Source organism: Mytilus trossulus, chromosome 6, assembly GCF_036588685.1.
Source record: "Mytilus trossulus isolate FHL-02 chromosome 6, PNRI_Mtr1.1.1.hap1, whole genome shotgun sequence".
Classification (NCBI taxonomy): domain Eukaryota; kingdom Metazoa; phylum Mollusca; class Bivalvia; order Mytilida; family Mytilidae; genus Mytilus; species Mytilus trossulus.
The window spans coordinates 61,513,838-61,534,854 of record NC_086378.1 but is presented as its reverse complement, the minus strand read 5'-3'; the positions used below and the strand labels follow the sequence as shown (position 1 = coordinate 61,534,854).

The following is a 21,017-nucleotide window of genomic DNA, read 5'->3' as shown; positions in this document are numbered from 1 at the left end:
CAACTTTATCAAAAACTGCCTTGACCAAAAACTTTGACCTGGAGCGAGACAGACGGAGGAAGGACGCACAGACCAGAAAACATAATGCCCCTCTTCTATTGTAGGTGGGGCATAAAAAGCACCAAGAGCAACACAGAATACTGAAAAGTTAATATGGATAGCATGAATGTCTACACAAATTTGAAGTGGATTATGATATAAGCAGGGTAAATAAATTCTGCTCTGTATGCGGAATTGTCATTCTGTCCTACAAAGTCAACCTGGTAATAGCTGTATTAACAATGTACTGACAGTTTGAAACGAGACCAACTTCTTTTTTTTGTAGTGGCCAATTAAAATGATCAATCAATTTATTATGACTGCTGTAACATTTCTGTTGTGTATTCATTTATCCTGAAAATCATGGTTTGTAGTTTTTGTGACAGCAATAATCTGCTCCCCACCTGTTACTTGAGGTTTCAGATATATCTTTTTACCACATGCATATAATCCTCATATGTTTGAAAACCTTAGTTAAAACAACCACTTTTAATGGTCCAAGGACACAGTGATAATGCAGAGAAATCTGTCGGACAAAACTACAAATTTAAATGTTCAAAAAATTACAAATTTTCAAAAGGAATGTTTGCCGACATTGCCATAATCAAAAATTTAATATCCATGAAAATGCAAGTTTTCTTTAATTCGCACATCTATCATTATAAATTATCAGTCTGACCACAGATGCAATGTACATTTTGGTATAAATATGTCTCGTGGTTTCTGAGATTTTTTAACAAACGAGTTAATAATATTTGAGTGTTTCAGACAATGATGACTGACAGACAGCATAAAATGGAAATAATTCATAGGAACCTTTTGTCAAGCCAGAAAAAAAAAGATTACAAATATAGTTATACACAACCTATTTGCAATTTTTTGATATTGCATAATTATAACATAAAACTAGATGTGTCAAAATGACACAAATGGCCCAGTATCAATAAGTTGAAAAATCTGCAAATTCAACAACATATGTGGACACAAACATGATGAAAGTCTCACATTTCAAAATCAGCTAAAAATCTGAAGGCGTATAGAAAAAAGTCTGTATAACTGTGATTTTCAATGTCGTAAACCCTTAATTTTGGCAAAATACAGCAGAGTGGAATTCAACTTACACTTGATCTGTAACTCATCATGGTTTTATACTCACAAACCAAAAATCAGCCCAATATCTGAAGGCGTTTCGAAAAAAGTCTGTATAATGGTATGATGCGAAATGACGGAATGACGGAATGATAGACAAGGGCAAAACTATATGGCACTGACAACTTTGTTGCGGGCAATAAAAAGAATAATTAAATATATACATGTACATTGTATATGCATCTTGCAGTAATAAGGCTTAATTTATGAAATTCTTTGTTTGGTGTCCATTAATTAAGATATTCTGTAAATATTGGAAATCAAATACTGGAATTAAGATCAATTATCACTGGGGAAAAGTTCATTATTTACACAGATAATTCTTCAGTTCAGCTTTTTCTATATCGTTTCAGATCATTTTTTAAAACAGAGACAAACAGACATTTAAATTGTTTCAGCCTTATTCATGTTATTTAACAAACAGTTAATGAATCTTTGCATAAAAAAGTAGTTATAATGAGTCAAATTCAAATTCAGCAATAGACTGACATTTTTATTTTTTTAGAGTATCATATTAAAATAAAGGATATCATAAGCAGTAAAAAACTACAATTTTGACATTTGTAATTTGCACCAAATCATCATAATGTAGATAATAGCTTGTCCACAGCATGTACTTTTTTAGTAGGCATGCTGGAATTTGAATAAAACAACTAAACTTCAATCAATAAGTTCTGGATAACCTGAAAATGCAGTTATAGTCTATCATGCTTTATGTACTGTATTTCAGACAGTTTTCTTTTTTGTAAGATTTAGTTTTTCATGTAGATCAGGTACTGGGAAATCCTTTGACATTGTAATTGTCCTTTTTATTTCTTGTATCTGTTCCTTATCAAGTCCTAATGAAGCTGATCCTCCAAACAAAGAAACATGTGCTGGGGTAACTGCTGGTTTTAACGTGAGATGGTGAATTAACATCCAAAGGGTGACAACTGAGGAAATGTTGATTGTTGCATTATGGTGAGTTGGTAATTGTTCATTCCACAATGGAAGAGAGTCACCACAATTTCTAAAAAATATTTCATTCACACTATCATACATATAAACATCAAAACCTTTTTCACTAATAGCAATTGTTGGTATGAGAGATACAAAGCTGTCACCATGGTCACTGCTCCTGCTGTTTTGTTCTTGGATTGATGCTTGGTAAAATGAAAAAGTAATTGCTTGGGCTGTAAACTGACGAATACTTTTCATATGCCGTAGAGATGAAAGTTCTGTTTCTACCTCATCTAGCAGTTCATTTTCTTCATTCAAAATGTCAAACTCTGAGAAATCTTTCACTGGGGAACTTGAAATACCACAAACACCACCATTTGGGAACACCAGTATGTCTGGGTTTCCATACCATAAAGCTGTAGTTCCTGTGTAAGTAACAAAGCACACCAATTGAATATTATTTTAGTCATGTCTTTTTACAGAAACATACGTAAATAGGAAGAAGACAAAGTCTTGGAAAAGAAATTGTTAAAGATACTAATAAAGCATTTGGTATATCATGCATTATTTTTTTTATAAATTGCACACAACTTACTGCAATGATTTATTATTAGTGTTACTGTCCACCTAAATCAGTTCAATGAAAATTCTAACAAAATTGAAATTTGTTATGTCAAATCAAACTGTTCAACTAATCAGAAATATTTTACCAATTACTGTAGAAGAACCACAGTGAATGCAAGTCCTCAAAGTGCAATGTGATAAAATAAAGCAGGTTTTGTACAATTACAATGTTTAATTCCGCTGCAATTCTTTGCACCTGTCCTCAGTCAGAAATCTGATATTCAGTCGTTGTCGTTTGTTTATGTGGTTCATTCGTGTTTATCGTTTTTATAGAGATTAGACAGTTTGAATGGTTGTACACTAGTATTAAAGCAAAATATTTTTTTTCCTTATCCGTGACCTATGTTTTTTATTGGCTCATTCTTTGAAGCTATATTCCAGCTTTTCATATTAAAGTTTTGGACCAATAGTCATAGAACGTTTTTTTGATATTCCGATAAAAATATGTCAACACCTCTATTTTCCCTATCATTTCATTAAAAAAAAATGGTCCCTTTTAAATACATGTACCTGTTTAAAAGTAAAATTTTCAGCTTATATAGTCCGTGACCCCAATTTTTTTTCGACCAATTTGATTTATTTTCTTTAAAGAATAAAATAACCAAAAATACAGCACTTCTGATAGAAACTTCGAATAGGCCCGAGCCACCTTAAAAGTGTTTAAGTGAAATTTTAACAAGTTAAAAATATTTCATATAAATCTTAAGATTATCTCCCCTTGGAACCTTTTTTATCAACATATTGTAATTTTACACATGTTTTAAAGAATATTACATGTTTTAATTCAACCTGATGTCTGATTCTGTTTTAAAAATATAAAACTCATTTTTTTTTTAAATAGTAGGAAAACTAAGTTGGGACATTGTTATAAATGATTTTCAAAAGATTCATTCTGCCAATGGACATAAGGCAGCCAAAAACCAATCAATCAAACGAATCAGTAAAACAATAATGAAAAGACAGTTTTTGCCACTCTTCATAAAAAGTTCTGTGACTTAAATAATTTAAGTATGCTTTACTTTATCACCGGAGTTGCTTAAAATTTCTGACCATTTTTAGTAATGTAAATGATGCTAATAGACAACAATTAACTTAAGTGATGATATTAAATACATGTATGTAGCTCATTTAATTTAGACCTCTGGTCAGGGTGCTTAAAAATAAATATCATGAAAATCACTTGTATTAAAAGTAATTCCTATGACATACAGCCATTATAACCAACTTTAAAAACAGACTAACCAATTCCTGTATTTCCATAAAACACTGTTCTACCACAGCCGCAGGGACAGCTTACAACTTTATCTGGAACATCATTGGACATGATATATGGCAATGGGATAGAAGTGTCTGTCAAACCTGGATCATCAGTTGGGAAAACCAGTTGTGACAGAAGATGAATTGCCAGCAACATGGATATTTGCGACTCTGTGAATTTTTTCCTGTCTCTATGTTCTTGTAATGCCTTACGAAGACATTTTTCATGGTAATCTAAAAATGATAAAATAGGTGAAGCATGATATTTCATAGTTACACGTGTAGCAAGTGTAGATATTTTATTTTTCTTGACACATTTTCATGGTGGACACAAATAATTACATTTGACACAATAATACAATTTATGTTAGACCTACAACAAAACAATAAGATAAGTATAGTTTGAAAACATATTAAACCAACTTAATCCAGCTTGTTAATTTTTATCCATTTTTTTCCAAGAAAAATAACAGCCTACACTTGTACATTTTGTAAATGAAAATTGTAAATTGTATCTGATCTTGAACATACATTATCATGATTATGTACATATGTGTTTAAAAAATTAAAAAAACATGGACCACTTCTGTAACAGGCAAGACGATTCATACATACATGTAAACATGTACTGAAGATCTAGATAATTAACTTAGAAAATATGAACAATGACAAAGCTGCGTTTGTATATTGACTGTCTATTTTCTGTGTACAAGGAGACATGCATGTAGAGAGATATACATGTTTATATAAGAAGATGTGGTATGAGTGCCAATAGTAGTACATGTATTAATACATGTATGGATAATCATTGAAGGCTTTCTAGTAACAATAGTTGCTTGTCGGTACATCTTTATTCTTTTAGTGTCTGGTGGTTAGTTGTCTCAATGGAAATTAAACAATATCACTGTACATACAGTGGGTTTTATGACAGAGAGGTCTGACCTCAACAACAAAGTTCAAAGTTCTTTATTTTCCAATTAAGGGCCCCTGACCGGACATAACATACCTGCCAACTGTCACTATTTGCGGGGGATTTCCCCCATGGAGGCTCCCAAATTGAAACTTTCAAAGAGCATTTTGTTAACATGATAACAAGTGTTATCATGGTTATCTTGTGATTTGAGGGAAATTTAAATTTTATGACAGATACAATTGTAGTTTACATTTTCAGCATGATCCTTTCCAGATTTTGAATATTGACACTTATTTCAACTGTTGTTTTCATATTGTGACACACTTATATAACAAAACAAAAGGGGGTCAAACCTGGGAACAGTACATGTATATCTATGTCAATATTAATATATTGTTCTACTGGGTGTAAAAACACTTTTCAAAAAATCAAAATACCTTTTTTGCGCAAAAAATGAAACAGTGGAGCTAGTTGATAGATTCGTCCAAGGCTTTCACTATTGCTTAACATGTGAAACCCATCTGCAAACAAGTCTTTGAAATTCACTCTGTAAGATATATATGATGACATTAAATCTTCTGGAATGGATTCTGGATTTCTCAAATTTCCATTCTCATCAGCCACCCACTCGACTGGTTTCACGATAGCCTCAGAAAATGATGTCCCCATTGTGCAATGTTTTAACAGATATGGACTAAATTGGAAATCTTGTACTTTTGAAAGACATTCATTCATTGTCATTGAACATGTTGAATAATTTGACATAAACCGTTGATGTTGGAACTTAAACAGACCAAACATATGACGTCGACACACACATGCAATGCCAAATCCAAATCCCATGGTGCTGCTGTTCTGTTAATTCCTCCAGGGGATTAAGACTGCTGTGTATAGGTTCTGTGTTTACCACATTTTTCTTTATTTACAAATCGCAGTTATGGCGGGTCAAGGGCACTTAACTCTGGATTAACCAAAGACCTATAAACTGCAACGTACCTGGGTCACAAATCAAATATACTCTTTGACACATTCCCCATTTCCATTCTCAATTTTTAAGTGTTACGATCTAAAAATGTAGCACCAAATAAAAATAAATACTATTAAACAAAAGCCAAAAAAAAGCTTCATTTGGTTTGAAAGCTTTAACAAAACCTTTAAACAATTTACCAGCCATCATAACATGTCACCTGTTTTTAAAACATGTTCATTTCGTTCAGTTCTTTTAAATACAACCAAGGATTTGTATTTCTTACTCTCGGTTCTTACTATACAAATCCTTGTTACAACTCTTGACTGTGTAACCTATTCAGTATTTACACGAGTTTATCTCTTTTTTCAGGAGCATATATATATATATTGATATTACATATACTTTTCCAGCTTTAATAGAACAAAAAATAACAGTGCTCTGAATTCAGTTATAGTCACATATTATAAACAAGGACACACAAAGCGGTGCATTACGTTTGCGCGCATTACCATTACATGTGCGCGCAAAAATCAGCTATTGATTACAATTGCGCGCATTTATTTGACAGGTAAACTCAGCCTAAGCTCAGGTAATAATACTTATTTCATTTAAAAATGCGTTCAATAATTTTTCAGTAAAAGTACCCTTTCCGTTAGTCTAATTTATTAAGTCATCTATTCACCCATGGGACACGCGACATATCAGAAAACGAGAGCCTGAGAGATCGGTTTTTAATTAGATTGAAAGAAGAGAGGCGACACACACAATGAGGTCTTCTCGTTTAATAGTATATCTACAGATAAGCCAAAATCTGCATTTTACCACTATGTTTTATTTTTAGCCATGTCTGCCATGTTGGTTGATAGGCAGGGACTTCAGACACATTTTCTATACTAGATACCCTAATGATGATTGTGGCCGAGTTTGGTTAGATTCGCAGAAGTTTTAAAAGGTTTGTAGAAGATTACAAAAATCTTAAATACCACAAATGGTGAAAACTTCACAATAAATTGATATTAAAAGGCAATAACTCCTACAGGAATCAAGTGGCCAATTTGGTTATAAAAACTTATTCTGGTGTACATTATTGCTGCTGACAGTTAATCTCTATCTATTATAACATTCAAGATAATAACCAAAAACTACAAAATTTCTGTTTAAATACCAATTCAGGGACAGCAACCCAACAACGGGCTGCCTGAGTGATGCGTCTGTTTTCACGGTAGATAGATCTTCACCTGATGAACATTTTACCTCGGGCATTTTACAGTACTCCTGCATGGTCAGATATAGTGTCAGAGCGGGTCATTGGATACATTTTTATACTAAATACCCTAATGGTCCCTATAATGATGATTAGGCTAAGTTTGGTTTACTGTTGCTCCGTAGTTTCAGAGGAAAAGATTTGTGTAAAATTGGTCGGATTATTAACGTCGTGCTTGTTCATAAAGTAAGCTTTCACAGGAAGGCTTGTCACTTTACCGAGACAAATTAATCTAGCTTCCGGTCGAGCCATCCTGTCTTTGCTCTATTCCTTTATGAGAAGCCACAAATACTATTTGTTGAGAACACAAATCCTTAACATTTTATCCTTTTCTGACGAATTTAGCTTTTCATGATTTCTCAAATATTGATAGCTATTGTCCTCGCAGAAACTTTGATAAACTATTTTGTTTTAATTTTCATTGAATATACAATCACTTGTGCTGTTACTGTACAATCTCTTGGTCGAATTTATAAAATCATATTTTGTTGTTTTATTCTTTTCTACACTGTATTGAATAAATAAGACCATTCCAGAAATGTTCCATCTTTTAAGTTACCACCCATTAATCATTTCTAAGACAAATATGCATTATCCATATTATAATTTGCCTGTAAAAAATGATTTAATTGTGTTTAGTATGTACTCTGTAGAAGACATGCATCACTTGAATATATACTGTATACTCCTTTTCGGGTCGTTCACTATGTGTACTCAACCTAGACTAAATTGTTTTCTCAAAGGAGTAGGTCCAGTAAGACCCCTTTTTGGCCCCAAAATATAGCAGTTTTACAAAATTGTTAAAATGTAAACTTTTAGTTGTTTATTGGTCAGAAGAATACTTCTGCTACATAAATATGGGCTGTTTTTGACAATACAATGCACATATATCGGGTACTAGCACCATAAAGTCATGCTAAATTACTGAAATCTTCACAATTCTATCATTTTTGTTAGATTTTACACCGTCCGTTTTCGTTTAAAACGAAAGTGGCCGAATTTGTGTTCATCCTTAATATTGAAAAGTAAGTTGTATTTTATGAAAATGCATAACATATATAAAGGTTTAGGATGAACACGGATGCGGCCACTTTCATTTTTGACACAAACCATCAAAAACGTGACACTTTTCGCCATATTTGGTAGATTTTTCATATTTGAGTTTGAATCGGCTCGTTTTTAACGACTAAATCAGTTAAAATCTTTCACATAGGCTAATTGATTCAAATGAAATAGACACTTAATTAGTGTTTAAAAAGTAGTCAAAATCTTTCGTCAGATGAACCTGAAATTTGAGGCCAAAATCGGACCTTACCGGACCTACTCCTTTAAGGAGGCAACACAATATTGCTCTATGAATATTTAACGTTCATTACAGGATATCGTCAATGATATTTCTATAGTGCTTTTTATGTTCTCCTCTGTAGCAAATAAATCATCCAAGTGATATGAGAAAATACAAAAAAAAATAACTGTTCGTCTCGTCTTGCTTAACACCAGCATCTTACTATAGAGGCAAACAAAAATCTGTTTTCTGTTGTACACATTTTCAAACAATTTGGTACATATTCCATATAAGTTTGGTTTTCTTTAACAAAATTGGACAAACAAATCAATTTTAAAGATCCCGCGGGAATTTTATTAAAGTTTTGGCAGAACGATTTTGGCAGATTTCATCAATTGGGAATATAATAACCCACTTTGTCGTTCCGTCTTTTGGCTAGAAGGAAAAAGAGAAAAGAATTCAAAGATAGACAGAACAATGGCAAAAGAAACTAGAGGCTCTAAAGAGCCTGTGTCGCTCACCTTGGTCTATGTGCATATTAAACAAAGGACACAAATTGATTCATGACAAAATTGTATTTTGGTGATGGTGATGTGTTTGAAGTTCTTACTTTACTGAACGTTCTTGCTTCTTACAATTATATCTATAATAAACCTTGCCCATTAGTAACAGAGAAAAATATTTGGTAAAAATTTACATAAATTTACCGAATTAATGAAAATTGTTAAAAATTGACTATAAAGGGCAATAACTCCTTAAGGGGTCAATTGACCATTTAGGTCATTTGACTTATTTGTAGATCTTACTTTGCTGAACATTATTGCTGTTTACAGTTTATCTCTATCTATAATAGTATTCAAGATAATAACCAAAAACGGCAAAATTTCTTTAAAAATTACCAATTGGAGGGCAGCAAGCCGGCAACAACCGATTGTCCAATTCATCTGAAAATTTCAGGGCAGATAGATATTGACCTGATAAACATTTTTATCCCATGTCAAATTTCCTCAAAATGCTTTGGTTTTTAAAGGCAGTGCTTTAAGGCCTGACTTTTAAGTCATGAGGTTCATCTTTTCATACGCAATCTTTGCAGGGGGTCTTTTGGCCAGAAATAGATCCGGAAATGTTCGAATTTCTCCTCTTCTTTTTATGGTATGATATGGTTTTTATTTCTTTCATTTACATTGGGGACTAAAGAAACGATCAGTGTGTTCTGTTTGTTTTATAGAACTTGTTATGAGTGTGTATTTTGCATTATAAGCAGTCAACCTGACTACAAACTATCATTATGTGTATTCCGTGCGGAAAGAGGTCGGGTCAATTTCGAGTGTTATCTGACATCTAAAGATTCTTCAATTAGTTCAGACGTTGATATAACAATGAAAAGTCGACTGAACATGATTAATATTGCATCTTCTATAATTCAAAGCGGAATTCGGTTTATGAAAGAGAAACTGTAAAGCGTTTTCAATTTCGGTATTAGTTATGTATGTTGTCTACGTATTATCCTGGTTCCCGGTACTACGTTCCGGGTATTAGCTTTTTGTGTGTATGTGATGTGTAACATTACGATCGGGTACCAGCCAATCTACGTGTGTATGTGTACATGATTTCCCGCCAAAATGACCGATTTACAGCTATGGAAAAAATAGTCCATAAACGTTCCGTATAATGATATGCAAATTCATAATTAATCGTAACTTTTTTTATCTTTGTATAATAAATATAACAAAATGGATTCCACAAAATTGAAAATAGCATTATTTTACGAGGATTTCTCATATTTTTCTCACTTCCGGGCGCAGTAATACGTATGTTTTGAAGAAGCTCGAAGAATTTGACAAAGTGAATTGAGAAGGAAACTGATAGATATACGTCCTTGCTATCAGGTAAAACAATTTAAATGTACAGAACAAACACATTTACTTCACACAAATAGTACAGGCTTAAGCTTTTTATTGTCTTATACACGACTGTAGTCTAGTCGACGGCGGTGACCTACAAGGTACGGGTCATACTGGGTCAAGTCTAAATATGTAAACATATCCATGTGCTATTAGGTAGAAAGCATCGTAATGCAATATCTACAATTTTTCCTCCTTTATACATCGTTTACCCAGATATATTTCTCCTTTATAAATCGTTTAACCCGATATATTTCTCTCAAATACACTTAAACACGGGTTGTATGTACGTATCTTTTCTAGTGTTTTCTTGTCCTTATTAAAGTTCATTTGTTGATGTTTAAATATTTTTGAACGACTGAACACAGGAGTGAATGAATGCAACAATTATATATACTGAAGACTTGGGCTGTACAATGATAGTGTACGTATATCATACTGATAATTATTCTAGCAGTAATTATGTTAATTTAGGATGTAATGACAGGAATTCATAAGCTCATGATGCCTCAGGCTTTCTGAAAAAAATATCAATGACAATGTAAACAGGAACAAAACATTGACACGAATGCTGCTCTCTTCTATGTTATAGTTATTTAGGTATGTGTGTTGCACAAGTTTCAAAAAAATTAAGTTATAAAACTTTTTTTCAGGGCACAAACCCACTTTAAAGAGACTTGTCTACTGCCATACCCATCCTAATTTCATGCACCATTTGCAAGCAAGAGACTGAATGGTTTGCAAAATTAAAAATCAGGACGGTGTCCAATTAAAACAAAAGAACTATTACTGGATGAATATTGTAGGAGAAATCTAGAGGAAAGTTTTGATTTGTGAAATTGGTTTTCCTGAAAAGTCATTCATCCTAGCCTGCAGAAAGGAACTATAACTGTCCACCACCAACTGACGAGCTAATGTTGAGCTTCACATATGGAATTACTCAAATACCATCCATGTCTGTGTTTTCAGCACAGATTTCACAAGTTATGACACAGCTGTGTTTTTTTTATACCTGTTTATAGAGTTGTATACTAATTTTTTTTTTTTTTTATCAATAAATATATATTGTGTCATTTAAGAACTTGTATTTTGCCAAAAGATGCATACTAGTGAATGAAAGTGGTGCAGTTCATTTTGCTTTGATATATAGAATTGAATTACAATTGTTCATGTTATTGGAATGCTTATAAAAATAAGGAGATGTGGTACAATGTATATGATATTTAGTGAGTTAATCAAGCAAAAGTGAATAAGAAATTGGTATAAGCAGTTGTAGGTACATGTACTACTGTACAATCTCAAACAATGAGAAAAACTCATACCGTAAAGAGAATTTCATATTTACAAGTAAGTTTTGTTTTTGCGTTGAATAATTTTCTTCTATTGTTTTAATTGCAAATATTGGAAGTGGTTAAAATGCTAATGAGACAGCTGTTATGGCCACAGAGCCTTAATTGAAAACTTCTTTTTCATTCATACCAGTAGATTTTGCCTGGAGTTAGAAACATATCTGCCTACTTTTCAAAATGCACATGGGGGTTTTACATGAAAGATGGTTCATATAGTCATACAAAACCTTCAAGGGGGCCTTCAAATGGAAGCAGGACAAGTCGCCCCACTGGCTAATCGCCCCACTTTAAAAAAAAACGCCACAAACTGATTTATCAAATCGCCCCACATGTGAAATTGGTTAAATCATGTTTAATATTACTCCTGCCAACTCGCCCTACTTATAAAAAAACGGTAATATTTAGATTAATAATATATATATAATTAAAGATAAAAACTCGCACCACTTTAATGAAAACTAATGTACACAGAATACAAACAAACCGAAAATTAATTTACTTACTATTATTGATATATACTGAAATTATAATTCTAAAAAAACCCTGATTGTTGAAGAATAACTAAGTTTTGAAGCTTAGTTATTTGCATAACAATTGAAAAGAAACCTGTTAAATGTATCATAATGCAATATATGGAATTGAACTTATATTCGATGGGATAACATCTTTTTCCATAAGTGGGGTGAGTTGGCATTACTAAATTCATCCTGGTTAATTATATATTTATCTAGATTTCACCGATTTCCATTAGGTGGGACCAGTTGGCAGGAGTAATATTAAAGGGATTTAACACGGTTCACAAGTGGGGGCGATTTGGTAATCCAGGTTGGGGCAGTTTTTTTGTCGAGCCTGCAACTTTTGTCGCAGAAAGCTCGACATAGGGATAGTGATCCGGGGGCGGCGGCGATGTTAGCTCAGTTCTTAAAAGCTTTATATTTTAGAAGGTGGGAGACCTGGATGCTTCATACTTTGTATATGGTTGCCTCATGTTACGAAGTTTCGGTCAGTCACATGTCCAATGTCATTGACCTCATTTTCATGGTTCAGTGACTACTTGAAAAAAAAGTTAAAATTTTTGTAATGTTAAATTCTCTCTTATTATAAGTAATAGGATAACTATATTTGGTATGTGCGTACCTTGCAAGGTCCTCTTGCCCGTCAGACAGTTTTCACTTGACCTCGACCTCATTTCATGTATCAGCGAACAAGGTTAAGTTTTGGTGGTCAAGTCCATATCTGAGATACTATAAGCAATAGGTCTAGTAAATTCGGTGTATGGAAGCACTGTAAGGTGTACATGTCCAACTGGCAGGTGTCATCTGACCTTGACCTCATTTTCATGGTTTAGTGGTTATAGTTAAGTTTTGTGTTTTGGTCTGTTTTTCTTATACTGTTTGCAATAGGTCTTCTATATTTTGTGTATAGAATGGTTGTAAGGTGTACAGGTCTACCTGGCAGGTGTCATATGACCTTGACCTCATTTTCATGGTTCAGTGGTCAAAGTTAAGTTTTTGAGTTTTGGCCTTTTTTTCTAATACTATATGCAATAGGTCAACTATATTTGGTGTATGGAAATATTTCATGATCTTCATGTCAGTCGCGCAGGTTTTATTTGACCTTGATCTCATTTTTTACAATTCATTGCTCAGTGTTAAGCTTTTGTGTTTTGGTCTTTTTTTTCTTAAACTATAAGCAATAAGTCAATTTTATTTGTTGTATGGAAGAATTGTTAGCTGTACATGCCTACCTGGCATGGTATATCTGACCTTGACCTCATTTTCATGGTTCAATTGTCAATGTTTAGTTTTCTTGGTTTATGTTAAGATTATGTGACAGTTGTAATAAAGCTTTATTATTAGGATTATCAACATAATATCAATGATTAGTAAAGAAGGCGAGACATTTCAGTGTGTGCACTCTTGTTTTTAAAGTGGGGCGATTTGTCATGGATTCCCTTCAAATATATTCTAATGTGGTTTTTTTGCTTCTTCGTGCATTAACAAGCTCATAGCCATTGTTGAATTAATTGTTTTCTTTAAAATAGTCGAAAAAATTGCTCTTACAAAATTTCCATTTGGGAGCCTTGAGCTCGATGGGGGAAATACTCTGCAAATACTGACAGTTGCCAGGTATGGTCATCAAAAAAGTTGACATGTTACTATGTACATTTACCATTATGTTACTTGATGTTCTTGCTATAAACACAGTACAGAGACTAGTCAATCTTTGTGAACTATTTTTTATGGGAGTCATAGAATATGCGTATACAATCAATAATAAAAATAGTCTATTTATATTGAAAAGGAAAAGTTCTTATATGTCTAAAGAAGAGGGACGAAAGACACCAAAGGGACAGTCAAACTCATAAATTTAAAGCAAACTGACAAGGCCATGGCTAAAAATGCATTTCATGGGAGGCACAGAAAATATACTGTAAACATAGACTTTAGATATAGGTGAACTAGGTACAAAAGAACTCTGAATCTTAAATTCTACAAACCACCTCTGTTCTATGGAAGATAATGGTATAACTGGACTAGAAATACACACAACCTGTAATTAACTGCCTTTACAGCGCTTTCGCGCTTTGGTTGAGTTATAAGCCAAAAACTGCATTTTACCCCCTATGTTCTATTTTTAGCCGTGGCGGCCATCTTGGTTGGTTGACCGGGTCGCGCCACACATTTTTTAAACTAGATACCCCAAAGATGATTGTGGCCAAGTTTGGATTAATTTGGCTCAGTAGTTTCAGAGGAGAAGCTTTTTGTAAAAGATTACTTAGATTTATGAAAAATGGTTAAAAATTGACTATAAAGGGCAATAACTCATAAAGGGGTCAACTGACCATTTCGGTCATGTTGACGTATTTGTAAATCTAACTTTGCTGAACATTATTACTGTTTACAGTTTATCTCTATCTATAATAATATTCAAGTTAATAACCTAAAACAGCAAAATTTCCTCAAAATTACCAATTCAGGGGCAGCAACCCAACAACAGGTTAACCGATTCATCTGATTTCAGGGCAGATAGATCTTGACCTGATAAACATTTTTACCCCATGTCAGATTTCCTCTAAATGCTTTGGTTTTTGAGTTATAAGCCAAAAACTGCATTTTACCCCTATGTTCTATTTTTAGCCGTGGCGGCCATCTTGGTTGGATGACCGGGTCACGCCACACATTTTTTAAACTAGATACCCCAATGATGATTGTGGCCAAGTTTGGTTTGATTTGGCCCAGTAGTTTCAGAGGAGAAGATTTTTGTAAAAGCTAACGCCGGACGACGACGGACGACGGACGCCGGACGCCAAGTGATGAGAAAAGCTCACTTGGCCCTTTGGGCCAGGTGAGCTAAAAAAGATGAGAACAAACAACATTCCACAATACTTGTTAAATGTCCAAGTATGTTCTACGTGACATTTAACAATGGAAACAAAAACAGTTGCTAAATCACATGGAATTATCCAGGTTCTGAAGTGCTTAAAATTGTATGGGTCTTCAGTTTTAAAGTTATTTTTATTTACATATTTTCGCAGAATAAATTGTAACTAGTTTATGCAATGAATTGTTTTATTTAATAACTATCAGGTAGTCTTCTTTGGTTGCCGCTTCTTCAAATACCTACAAATCAAGTGTATACATATTTAAACAATTAAATCATAGCTATTCAGTATAATGGAACGTAGGAACACTCAAAACATGTCCATTTTAGATTTCTTTAAATTTATCAATCTGTACATGTACATGCAAATTCTTTTTAAGAAAAAATAGTTTGTGTGTAATAAAAAAAATCTAGATTCTTCTAAAAAATGATGTGAGTGAAATTCATGTCAAGCGGCTTCGTGTTGAAGGCCGTGCATGCTTTGATCTATTTTAAACTGTTAACTTAAAACTTTATACATTGTGACTTGAATGAAAAGTTCGTATACCACATCTATCTATAATTATTTATAGGATCATTATTTGTGTGGAAACGCCTAGTAGAAAAAATGAAATTACCACAAATACAAATGGATTTCGGAATTATTTTTATAAATTTTGTTACTTGTATCCATTGAAAAAATAAGATGCAAATGGTATTTCATAATTTTAAATATTGAAGACTTATAAAAGTATGAAAATATGATGATAATATAATAGAATAACAAGTTACCTTCAGATATTAACAACTGCTCAACAGCTGATTTTGCTGTATCTAATGATGACCGATTACTCTCCATAGCTATCCTAAATTTGTCTAGTCCATCCTCTGAAGAAGAAAAATAAGATTATCAGCAAGAGCTAGCTATATTCCATTACCATTCTTGATCTTTAATAAAACAAAACAAAAATGTTAAATTCAAAAGCACCTGAGGATAACATTGAGAATGGAAATGGGGACTGTATCAAAGAGACAACAACCCGACCAAAAAGCAAAGAACAACCAAAGGCCACCAATGATATGAACTTAAGTAATCTGTAATCATGTTTCATCAAAAACATTACATTACATGTACAGCTGGTTAATCTACAATATGTGTAAGGTTGTTAAAATTAAATAAAAGTACCTATATAGTCCCGAAGATTCGCCAGTTCGCTTGCTATCTGTGGAGCTTCAATGCTGGAAAACAGAACACTTTCCGGTATATTCACGTACAGTTTGGATTGCTTAAGCCATTCTACTTTGAAACTTGTAAATTGGATTTGAATTTTTTCCAATTCACTGGTGTGGCTTTTAATATCCGAGACTAAATAATCTATATTTCTATTCAGTTTTCTCAAAGGCATTTCAATCCCTGAATTTCTGCTTCGAGAGTCTGAAAAAAATTACACAAGGATTGTCAAAAATTGATTTTTAATCTGATAAGATTCAAGAAAATTAAAATACAAGCGTCTATCTACACGAATTGTCATATCAAACGACGGAGAGATAACACCGTACTTCTAAGCTGAAAATATGCTTAATATGAAAATATGCTTAATATGAAAATATGCTTAATATGAAAATATGCTTAACATGAAAATATGCTGAATATGAAAATATGCTTAATATGAAAGTACGCTAAATATGAAAAATATCCTTAATATGAAAATATGCATCATATGAAAGTATTCTTAATATGAAAGTATGCTTCATATGAAAATATACTTAACATGAAAATATGTTTATTATGAAGATATGCTTAATATGAAAATATGCTTAATATAAAAATATTTTAAATATGAAAGAATGTTGATTTGAAAATATGCTTAATATGAAAATATATTTATTTGAAAATATGCTTAATATGAAAATATATTTATTTGAAAATATGTTTATTTGAAAATATGTTTATTTGAAAATATGCTTAATATGAAAATATGTTTATTTGAAAATATGCTTAATATGAATTTATGCTTAATATAAATAGATGCTTAATATGTAAAAATGCTTAATATGAAAATATACTTAATATGAAATATGCATAATGTCAAATTTACTTTTCATTCATTATTTTGTTCATGAATTAGTTTTCTTGTTTGAACTATTTCACATTTGTTATTTCGTGGCCTTTAATAGCTGACAATGCGGTATGGGTTTGTTCATCGTGGAAGACCGTAAGGGTGGCCTATAGCTGTTTTTCTTTTGGTCTCTGGTGCAGAGTTTCCTCATTGCAATTATATCGCCATCTTCTTATTTTTATATCAATAATTATAAACAATAAACTTCAAGGAGACGTCAACTGAACAACTCAAGAAAGAGAAAATGTATTCACAAGCAAACTTTAAGGTATTTTCAAAGAATAAATTGAAATGCATATTTTACATACATGTTGTACATACATACCTTCGAGAAACGGGGATAATCTACTGATCAATACATCGTGGTTCACTGAATTTCTCCTCAACAGTTGAACTTCTGCAAAAAACATTCATTTAATAGTTAATTTTAGTATGAAAGCAGTTCTAAGTATGATACATACCACATCTCCATTATTACTATACTCAAACAAATAAATTGGTTAGAACATATGACAAGCCGTTTTACTATTTATTCGAAATTCAAGATATCTCTTATAATATATAAGATAAACATATTTTATATAAGATATCTTATTTACATTATAAGATATCTCGTATAGTTTATAAATAAGATATTTTATATAGTTTTAAAGATATCTTATATAATTCAGAAGATATCTTATAAAGAAAATCATATGAGATATATTTTAAAGTTTATGTGATATCTTGAAGTAAGAATATATTATAAATAGCAAAACGGCTTGCCATAAGAAAATATTATTTTCATGAAACAACCGATGTAAATAAGGTAAACAATAAAAGCAAAAATACAAGTTTTGCATGACTTTTTTATAAGATTTATCCGATGATTACTTGTTTTAACTAAATAGGATAAATAAATTATAATTTCAAGTTTGAATGAAAGATTTAAGATTTTGATAATATAAATGTAAACCTACGCTTCTTCAATTTGTTGTTGTATCTGTATCTTTCGAATACTACGAAAGAAACAACAAAGCACAAAAACACCAATGCTACATCCAAGAAGTTCAAACCAATCTGAAAAGAATTGATAAAGTTATATCAGTAAACACTAAGGCCTCAGGTATCATGAATGAAAGAAGAAATTAAACATAGTACAAATATAAAATCCTGATATGCCAAAGACACTGTGTTTTTTTCTTGCATAAATGAAGAAGAAAAATACCAAAATTAGTTTAAGCAGCAGCTTAACAAAAAGGGTAAACTAGAAAAAAATTAATAAGCGCGTATATAAATTCACGGAGAAAAACTATTCCAAACTTCATTTGACTGTCGTATGGAATTCAAGTTTTACCGGACACTATATATATGTAATATAGTATAGCCATCTTACCTTACTTGTACCATTCTTTTCAAGATCATTTACTGTGACAATGCTGTATGATTGGATCTTTAGCCTGAAACCAAGAGACTGTCAATTAGGACTTACTTCGATGTTTTATGTTGGTTTATATTCATTTCCAAAAATTAATTTATAAACGATAAAATATCAGTAAAAAAGGATCCTCTTCAAAGAGTCGGACTGATTAGTTTACTTTTAAAACTCATCTTGCATTTCAACGAGACAACCGGCGAGAAACAACTGAAAGAGTATCTTACTTTCATCGACCAAATATTCTAAAGGTTATCAAGAAAAATTAAAAATAGGTCCTTTAAAAAGAAATATTTACTTACCTTGAGGTAGTATTTTTATTGATGACAGTCAGTTGTATAAGAAGATACAACAGAATTAGGAAGCTTTTCATCATCTTTAAATCGTGGTATCTCTCTGACAAACACAGAATAAGACTGATTGCTGCTAGGAACGGTAACGTCACAATCAGAAATGTTCGAGACGCCATCTGATAATGCAAAGTTAACCAATGAAAACGTAACGTTATCATTGTATTTCGGTTCCTCAAAATATCAATATGCAATTGGTCAATTTTTTAGAGACAAACCATTATTATGTTTAAAACTTCCGGAACTATTAGAATGAATTTACCTATAAATTTTTAGATATGATAATAAAGTTCCATTCACATGTGCATGTAGATTTCTAAGAAGCATGATCACAAAAAAATTTCTGAAGGTTTTCGTTTATTTTATTATAAAAGTCGCGAACAAATGAAAAGAAACATGTAAAGATTTTCGACTGAATCACCATTTTCTGATTACTCTCTAAATTTAGACTAAGTGATCATTCCCTAGGCATTAAATTAGGAAGGTACAGAAACATTTCAAGAGCACAAAGATTATGTAAAAAATGTGAAGTCCTAGATGATGAATTTCATTTCTTTTTGTATTGTGACATTAACATATCTTTGCGTTCTAATCTTTTTGCTTATCTAAAAGACTATGTACCATTATTTCAACATCTTGATGCATTCAATAAACTTAAACACATTCTAAGCCCCATCCCTGAACTTGTTTGTCATATTGGAGTCTTCATTAAACAGTCTTTAGAACTGAGGGAGTCAGACCCGTGTCAGGCAAGGTTATGATGGTGTTTTTTTTTTTAAATACATTTATAATTGAACTCTAATGTTCTATTGTTCTGTATATGTATTGTATTATTTTGTATTTCATTGTATTACATTGTATTTCATTGTATTGCATTGTATAGTATAAAATTATTGTTTGATTGTATTGCTTGACCCTCATGGGTGTAATTTTGCAATAAAGATTATATATTATTTGTACGTATGAAATCAAATGTTTGGAACCTGGCAACATAGATTAGAAATCATTTATCGATATTCAATGTATTTCAGAAAGAAAGAAAACAAATTGAACTTGTATAATCACATACATATGAATACCGCGCTGAAGTACGTCAATTATTCATTTTTCAGTATTCAATAATGAATAATGAAATAATGTTATGTAACAAATATTCAAATTAGAATCAGAAAAAAACAAATCAAAATATACTCTTTGAAATTCTAAACTTTGTTTATTTGTCTAGTTTTGGAGGAAAAACTAGATGGTTTCTGACTTTTAACTATTTTTAACAGATTTTTTTTGGTTTCATGTATGCCAGACAACCTGAATACCATAAATAAAAAAAACTCTACGTTTTCTTTTTCTTATTTTCACTGCAGGACCTTTGCTATTCCTCATCCCCTGATTATAGATTTAAGGTGCCGATTGTACAGCAATGCCCATTAGAGGGGTTACGGAGGAACTAAATGCCAAACTACGCGTGAAAATTACGAAATAGCCAATTTTTAATAATGAAATGGATAATTTGAATAATGGAATGGGCTGCTGTGGCTCTTCAGCCCTTAATTACAGATATATCTATACTTCATGCGAAAGATATATTATCAATATGTTCTGTAACGCATATTAGAGGAGTAACGGAGGACCTTAATATCGAAATACGTGTGACAATTATTTGACATAGATTATTTTGAATAATGGAATAGACTGCTGCAACTGGTTAGCCCATAATAAAAGAAAAAATATACTACTTTGAGAGCTTAAAGGAACAAAATGGTTCAATGATAAACAATATGTGCCGCAATGACCAGAAGTTGACGGAATTTTGAATAATGGAATTGATATGTTAGAATTATGGATTTAACTGCTGCGACCCTCGGTGCATTACGTTTGCGCGCATTACCATTACATTTGCGCGCATTACCATTACATTAGCGCGCAAAAATCATTACGTTTGCGCGCAGCTTTTGATTACATTTGCGCGCATTTTTTGGGCAGGTAAACTCATGTAAAAAACAGGTCATAATAATTTATTATTTTTTAATTTGTTCAATTATTTACAAGTATCAGTACCCCTTCCGTTAGTCTTAGTCTC

The 21,017-nt window shown here is 32.1% G+C and overlaps 2 protein-coding genes across 2 annotated transcripts; both read right to left on the bottom strand.

Moving 5' to 3' along the window:
* Nucleotides 1–1,651: 1,651 nt before the first annotated feature.
* On the bottom strand, nucleotides 1,652–5,866 carry LOC134721641 (uncharacterized). Its single transcript, XM_063584773.1, has 3 exons — nucleotides 5,359–5,866; nucleotides 3,994–4,242; nucleotides 1,652–2,552 (listed from the first exon to the last, which is right to left on the bottom strand). The coding sequence occupies exons 1-3, from the start codon at nucleotides 5,762–5,764 to the stop codon at nucleotides 1,915–1,917; spliced, it is 1,293 nt and encodes a 430-aa protein (XP_063440843.1). The 5' UTR covers nucleotides 5,765–5,866; the 3' UTR covers nucleotides 1,652–1,914.
* A 9,381-nt stretch (nucleotides 5,867–15,247) lies between these two features.
* Nucleotides 15,248–19,030, bottom strand: LOC134723613 (uncharacterized). The gene is made up of 7 exons (XM_063587176.1): nucleotides 18,893–19,030; nucleotides 18,552–18,615; nucleotides 18,136–18,235; nucleotides 17,502–17,573; nucleotides 16,243–16,491; nucleotides 15,849–15,944; nucleotides 15,248–15,316 (listed from the first exon to the last, which is right to left on the bottom strand). The coding sequence occupies exons 1-7, from the start codon at nucleotides 18,964–18,966 to the stop codon at nucleotides 15,309–15,311; spliced, it is 663 nt and encodes a 220-aa protein (XP_063443246.1). The 5' UTR covers nucleotides 18,967–19,030; the 3' UTR covers nucleotides 15,248–15,308.
* Between the last annotated feature and the right edge of the window lie 1,987 nt (nucleotides 19,031–21,017).